At 30.8% G+C, this 7,592-nt stretch overlaps 2 protein-coding genes across 4 annotated transcripts in view; one reads left to right on the forward strand and one right to left on the reverse strand.

The window, feature by feature from the left end:
* The window catches only part of LOC108754947 (UDP-glucuronosyltransferase 1-9-like), a 7,900-nt gene extending 1,858 nt beyond the window's left edge, over positions 1-6,042 (forward strand). Inside the window, exons 3-6 of the mRNA XM_018497622.1 lie at positions 2,015-2,434; positions 3,092-3,323; positions 3,899-4,127; positions 5,464-6,042. Coding sequence (XP_018353124.1) covers positions 2,015-2,434; positions 3,092-3,323; positions 3,899-4,127; positions 5,464-5,758 — 1,176 coding nt within the window. The 3' untranslated portion in view covers positions 5,759-6,042. The remainder of the gene's footprint in view (positions 1-2,014; positions 2,435-3,091; positions 3,324-3,898; positions 4,128-5,463) is intronic.
* The window catches only part of LOC108754948 (calcitonin receptor-like), a 112,896-nt gene that overhangs the window by 87,046 nt on the left and 18,258 nt on the right, over positions 1-7,592 (reverse strand). For all 3 annotated transcript variants that reach the window (XM_018497623.1, XM_018497624.1, XM_018497626.1), the window contains exon 3: positions 6,268-6,406. In XM_018497623.1, the coding sequence (XP_018353125.1) occupies positions 6,268-6,406 (139 nt within the window). The remainder of the gene's footprint in view (positions 1-6,267; positions 6,407-7,592) is intronic.

Consider the following 7,592-nt stretch of genomic DNA (forward strand, 5'->3'; position numbering starts at 1 on the left):
TGTGTGTGTGTGTGTAAAGTCTGATAAAAATAATAGAATATTATGTATACTGTTTTCAGAAAAAATAATAAGGTGGTAAGGTAAACTTGAATAAGATGGTCATTTTACCTAAGTTCATCTTACGAAAAAATTAGCATAAGTAATTCAATGAAAAAATGGACATAACTTCATTTGTATTTTTAAAATCATTATCATGATAAAATAATATTGTCAAAATAATCGTTGTCATAAAATTTTTATTGCAGAATTACATAAAACAAACAGTAATTAAAAAATTATATAAAAGAAGACTTGAATTTTAATATATGCAAAGATAATTAGTAAAGTTAAACATAAAACGCGGTTAGAAAGCAAACATTACTTCATTAAACGAAAATTATTACCGCTTTTAATGAGATATTAATTAACTGACTCATGCTCACAACCTGGCAAGTCGTTAATTATTCACTAATTATTAAATATTTATTACACACGACAGACAATGCTATATCTGATTTTATTAAAGTTCAGCGTTTTACTACCAGAAAACATCTTTTGACACGGAAAATGTCGCCCTATTATCTCAATATAATGATAATGATAATTTCCATCAAAGCTATTAATTCAAATGCTCTCTTACAATATCGAAATATAAAAGTATTATATAAATTGTCGATTTTGTAAAGTAACTCGACCGTTAAGATTCTTATGACTATGACATTCTTCATGAAAATTTTTTCGCTGCTACAATTCTTCAGCGCTTGTACGTCAAATCTTCTGCATTAATTCCTGTAAGTTTTTAAGTTATGCATAATTACATCTGCATAACATTCGGTTATATATAATCTTAAATTAAATTTTAGATATTATAACGGAAGAATGGAAGACATTCATATATGATCCATATTACAAATATTCGCACATAAATTCGGAGTTATATTATGCTATTATATATAATTAAAATAACAAATAATATATCACAAAAAGACTGCATAATTTATTAAAATTAATTAATTAAATTGAATTCCATTTTGGTTTAATAAATCAAATTAGAAATTTTAATTAATTAATTTGCATTTCGATTTAACTTTATTATATCTATATTTATTCACTTGATATAACAAATTAAGTTAAGAAAACGAAAATGACATAGCTCTTTTAAGAAGCCTATTCGTTCTTTGTGTCTTCTTGCGCTTTCTGCGTTTAAAATGGAACAGTTATATATTCACGCTTTGTAGAGGGAGAATGAGAAACGAAACAAAGCAGAAAGAGCAACTATAACGAACAGATGTAATGACACGTGAAATTGCCACACTCAATATAATAAACCGGGAAGCGTTTGAATCTCGATATGAGTTGTATGATACTTGTTGCGTTATTCAATTCGCCTCATTCAATGAATATCACAGTGTTAGAGGTTCTAACGAGCTTTTACCTGTTTTCGAATGATTGAATGCGAAATGGTAGCTAAATGAGCAGTAATAGACTACGCGTTAACTGTGTATTCACAAAGATAATATTTTTCAATTGTAAAAGATGTAACATGTAACAACGTAAATGTATAATTAAACAGTCAGTTAGTAAACCTGTCAGATGTTTAAAAACTCTACTTTTGTAAACAAAATTCATGAAAAATGCATAATTATAAGCCGAGTTCGAACGATTCAAATTGCCTCGCAAAATCAGCAATTCTGATACATTACTCTGACATGACAGTACATGTTTGTTTTTGTCACTTGGTTTGATCGTCATATCTATTTTTTTCTCATCGCCATGTGTAGCCGCGTGACATAATGGTAATTCGTTTCTGCTCTTTATGAGTAATATCTCGAGGCGACATCGCGTCAAGGTCTCTTCGTAACTTAACTACATTGCTAAACGACCAGTGATCCAAGCGCTATCGCGCATCCTTACCCGATCGAACAAGTGTACGGTTTGTACGTTTGGATTGTATGCACTCAGTATCACACGAGTGATTACAAGATGTAACTTATTGAGCACGAATAATTAATTAATCAATTGACAATATACGCAGATGTTCGCGGCTCCATGCTACATGGCCTTCGGCCGTCATCTCAAAGTACCCATGGTCGGCACGGTAGCCAGCGCTTTTCATGATTGGCTCTCTGAGATGTCAGCCAACCCAATGAATCCTTCTTATATCCCAAGTTTGTTCACGGAACACAACCAAGACATGAATTTCAAGGAACGCTTGACAAATTTCCTACTAATGCATTATCTCTCTTGGGAATTTCATTATTATACAAATAAGCAGTTGAAATTGGTAAATGAGCACTTCGGCATGAACTTGCCGCATATCACGGATTTATACAACGATGTATCTTTATACCTGGTCAATTCTCATCACTCGTTAAATGGAATTAGACCGATGACCACTAATGTGATCGAGGTCGGTGGTCTGCACCTCAGTGACGAGGGTGATCCGCTGTCACCGGTATGTTTCAACATAAATCACTTTTTTCCTTATTATTCACAAAGCGTTCTTTCTGGATACAATGAAACCTGACTAGAATCAAAATTATTTTTTTATTGATAAATATATAGTTTTATTTTCTCCTTTCGTTCAAGATCAAATAAAAAAAATAAGAAAAAATAACTGCAGTTAAATAAAATGATTATTAAAATTTATTGTTTAAATAAACAGAACGTGATATTAATAAACAAAATAAAAAAATAATATTTCACGTACAAAAGTAAAATATATGAAATATATTTTTATTAAATTTTATTAAACTTATTTATTCATGCGTATTGAAAATAAACTTGTTCAGATTCGCCATTAAATTTTTATTAAATAAAATTATATAAAAATATTCGATTATATTTCATTAATAATTATTATATATGATTATATGTGTAATTATGATAAATATAAAAAAATGAATACTTTTTCGTTGCATATTTAATAATTTCATATTTCATACTTTTCTATTTAAAATTTTTTTCAACTACATCTCATATTTTCTTGCAAGAAATATTTTTTAAATATGCTTGTTTCAAAATTTCTTACATTTAAAAACATGCCTTGTGTATCCAGGAAAAATTATGTAACATCATAAATTATATGCTCTAATGAAATATACGTATATAGGAAGTACAAAAATGGTTGGACGAAAGCAAGGATGGCTGCATCTACTTTTCATTCGGTTCTATGGTGAGGATTGAAACTTTTTCTAAGGAACTGTTGCAAGAAATTTACGCATCTTTCGAGAAAATCGCACCGGTTCGTGTACTAATGAAAATCGCGAAAAAGGAAGAGCTGTTACCAGGCTTACCGAAAAATGTCATGACGCAATCGTGGTTCCCGCAAATCGCCGTTCTCAGTACGTAATTATCAATTGGTCATATATCATCATGGTCACAGAGCATCGAAATAACTGATTTCGTTTTATCATATAATTAATTTTAGAATTATTTTCAATATAAAAAGTTCACATGATTTGCATACTACAGCAATAAAATATTTGTACGTAAATTGAGTATCTCCAAAAATCGCTCTCCGTATTTTCTCATGATAGAAATTTTTCTAATTGTATTGACAGTTACTTTATAATATTATATATTCAAAAAGTCGCGAAGAATGCGTTTGTAAAATAAGTAATTTTGGGATTTAGCTAGTTATATTAAACGGAAAATATTGTGCATAGTTGGAAAAAAAATGTACTACTTTTATCATATTTAGAAAAGAAATTTTGAACTAGTTAAAAATTGTTTAAGATAAAAATTACACTAATTAAATCAAGTTCCTAAAACATTGAAATAAATAAAAATCAAATAATTGGTTTTCTAGAAAGATATTCTATACCATCTTTTAAATCATTATTATATCTATGCACGATGCAACTTTCAATCATATAATATTTTCGCAATAAAAAAACAGCATTATTATGAATTTCAGAGCATAAAAACATACGAGCTTTTATTACACATGGCGGGCTCCATTCGACTCAAGAAACAATCTATTGCGGAGTTCCTATGATTGGAATTCCTCTGTTTGGTGATCAAGGCGTCAACATTAAAAATTATGTCAATAAGAAGGTGGCTATTTCGTTGAATTCAATAAACAATGTTACTGAGGAGAAATTAACTTCGGCAATAAATAACATTCTAAAGGATTCCTCCTATCGGTAAGTGCTCAAAGACTATTAACATCGGAAAGCTTAAACATTGTACAGTTGTCTGTTAATTGTAATGTGTTCAACTGGGTTTAATGGAATCATAACATTGATCGCGAGAGAGATTGCAAACATAGGACGTACCTGTGCTGAATTCACAAGATATTACATTTAGTGATCGTGCAATAATAATGTTATAATTGTATCTTTTATACATATACTTATACACTAAACATAACCATAAAATAGGAAATAGGAAATAAAGGCCTATAAGGATCGAATTTTTAATGCTTAAATAATTTAATGTGAATTTGTATATACTATATACGCACATGCATATATACTACTGTATATTTGTAGTCATTTACTGTGCACCAATTAATTTTTCCTTATATAATTTTTTAACTTAAAAACGCAGGCTAAACTATTGAAATAATATCACAATTAAATTTTGATGCTCAATATGCATCTCTTAAAGAGATCTTAATATGCTGGAAATCTGTATATATAAATAAATTTATTTATTGAGAAAAATATTACTCCAGCCGGGAATCGAATCCGGATCTCTAGCATTCTGTGCGAGCGTCCTAAGTCTTCAGACCAATGAGGCCTTAGTGTAATATTTTTCTCAATAATCAGTATATATATGGAAATAATTAGTAGATATATGTTTTTTTATTAAAGTTACTAAAGTTCTTTAGCCTTTTTTATTTATTTTTGTATGTCTATTATATTTATAACTTCATTTATTATTACTTTCAGAAATAAAATTTTGTTTAAATAAAAATATGTGATTTTACTATTGTTAGTGTTAATATGATAACATTGTGCAACAATCACAAGTTAAATGAACTTCAGAAGTCAAAATTCACTGCTCTTTAAATCTTATTAGCCATTTATTGATCCGTAACCGGTTGCACTGTTCCATATCGCGGAATAAACAGAGCGTGTGCGCTCTATTGTAACCAAATCTTGCTTTACTCTCCAATGCATATCGTGAGTCAATTCTAATCAATTGGTATGTGCTTTAAATTCCACGTCCATTTCACCTGCACGAATCCACATGAAATACGTTTTACGCGTAAAGGTTAAATAATAAGAGCAAACGCTTAAACCAGGACAGGATGGATGAAAAAAAAAAATAAGAAAAACGTGAAATCTATGTAAAAATTGTGCACTGTTATACAGTTAAAAACAATTAAAATTTCACGATTCAGCGTCGAATGAAAACATGACGTGATTAAAAATATTGCTCATTACGAACTTCTGAGTTTTGCTGTAATTAATTTCGTCTGTAAACATCAACCTCGTTATATTGATCGTCAATAAACGCTTCTCTTCGTTTCAGTGAAAATGTCCAAAAACTGTCGAAGCTGTTCCTCGATCGACCGATGAGCGCCTTGGATACAGCTATATTTTGGGTGGAATATGTAGGGAAATTCGGAAACGTGCTTCAATCACCAGGAATTAAACTCACTTGGTGGCAACGGAATCTAGTAGACATTTACGCCTTTATATTCATCGTAATTATTATAGTACTTTATATCGCGCTATTTATTCTCCGAAAATTAAAGAAACTCTTATTCGGATCGCGCGCTTGTGCAAAGAACAATGCAGCATTGAAATTGAAGAAGAATAAGTGAACATGCAGTACAAAATAATATTTTTCTCTATTTTGATAAGTTCAACACCTTAGAGATCATTATCTCCTCGATATGTACAAAAAAATATATTAAAAACAACCGTTCTTATTTCATGTTATACATAGTGTTTTAATAAATACATAATAAAATACATATTCAGTTAAATTTGTATATATGTATATTTGCATGTGCGAGCTTCAATACATGCACCGATATTCAGGCGTATAATGCCACAATTTCATTGTTTCCTACCATTTATCAACGGGCTTGTGTTAATAATAAACGAAATCGTATATATCGATAACCTAATCTAGAAAAATTCGATATATTAATGTGCAATCACTATTAACTGATTAAGTACCGAGATAAAGCAAATAGGCCTGATAAAGTACGCGATATGTCGCATACGATAAAGGCGCATTGCGTGCGTTTTCTGCACAATTTTACTCCTGCCATTTTTTACTCCTACTTAGTCGATTTCACTTATTTTCAAACATGAAATACTTTACCCGTCGGCGGCAGCGTATTCGCGGCTTTCAGCTTCATGCATTCTTGCTTACGTTCCAACAGAATTCGACGAAGTTCCTCGTCGAGTAGTGTGCTACCCTCGTTGAGTAGTGTGCTACCCACCGTTGTGTTTTCCGGCATCTGTTCGGCAAACAACGCATGGAATATTAATGAATTGCAGTCGCAAAAGTAAGATAAGTTATAAACGTCCGGTACACGTTACGGCATAATTTGGCTCTGTAACGTACGGCTATTTAACATGTCACGATCTACAACTACGATAGAAACATGAATGTAGCTTTCGTTTTAATATTTTACATTAATTAGAACCTTTCTTAGAAAGAAAGTATTAAGAACATTATTATATCAAGACACTTTAGTTTTATATATCATAATAAAAAAAAAAATTTGAACTAGATATTATCTCAAATGCCACAATATTAATATATTAGTTTCTAAAAATAGTTCCTTAAATAAGATCGATTTTATACATCAAAAGCATTGGAATCTTCGGAAACATAAAATATGATAGAACTTCGCACAAAAAATGTCTCTATACTGAAATTATAAAATTGACATTCCGCGCTTTATTGTACCGAGCTATTTCTATATTTTCACTACATTCCAAATATTTTCTGCATTTGCGTTCGACTGTATTAGCTTCCAATATTCATCACAACATCGACAATTTGTCGATTATTCGCTTCGAAAGTCATCGCTTCAATTTTATCGCGTAAAGCATGACTGCAGTGAAACTTTGCAGAATGGATATAAATCGTCGCCGTTAGAGATTTCAACGCATTATTGAGGAAATTGTTTCATTGGACTACGATATGACTCGTAATAACTTTATTGCATAGAAATGAACGTTATTGCATCCGGTGTCGAGGTGTCGCGACATGGAATAATGAAGCGGAACGTTTTATGACAAAGCTTTATCGTGAACGCTAAGCGAAGAAGCTCTCGATTCTCTGCATAGTCGGGATATTCACAAAATTTTGTCATACAAATGATCATTATACATTGTAGTTTAGATATTAATTATTCCCAATCGCAAGAATATGCGTCAAAAGAAATAGTTTGTGACATAAACATTAATTTATGATAGAAAGTATATTTTTTAAGTACGATTTTTTGTGAAACGTACGTTACTTTTTATATATTGATATTAAAACATTGAGACACAAAATGCTGAAATTATATTTACTTTAATTAATTTGTATTAAAATAAAGTACAACGTGTGTGTGTGTGTGTGTGTGTGTGTGTGTGTGTGTGTGTGTGTGTGTGTGTGTGTGTGTGTGTGTGTGTGTGTGTGTGTGTGTGTGT

The sequence above is a fragment of the Trachymyrmex septentrionalis genome, unplaced genomic scaffold (genome assembly GCF_001594115.1).
Source record: "Trachymyrmex septentrionalis isolate Tsep2-gDNA-1 unplaced genomic scaffold, Tsep1.0 scaffold83, whole genome shotgun sequence".
NCBI lineage: Eukaryota > Metazoa > Arthropoda > Insecta > Hymenoptera > Formicidae > Trachymyrmex > Trachymyrmex septentrionalis.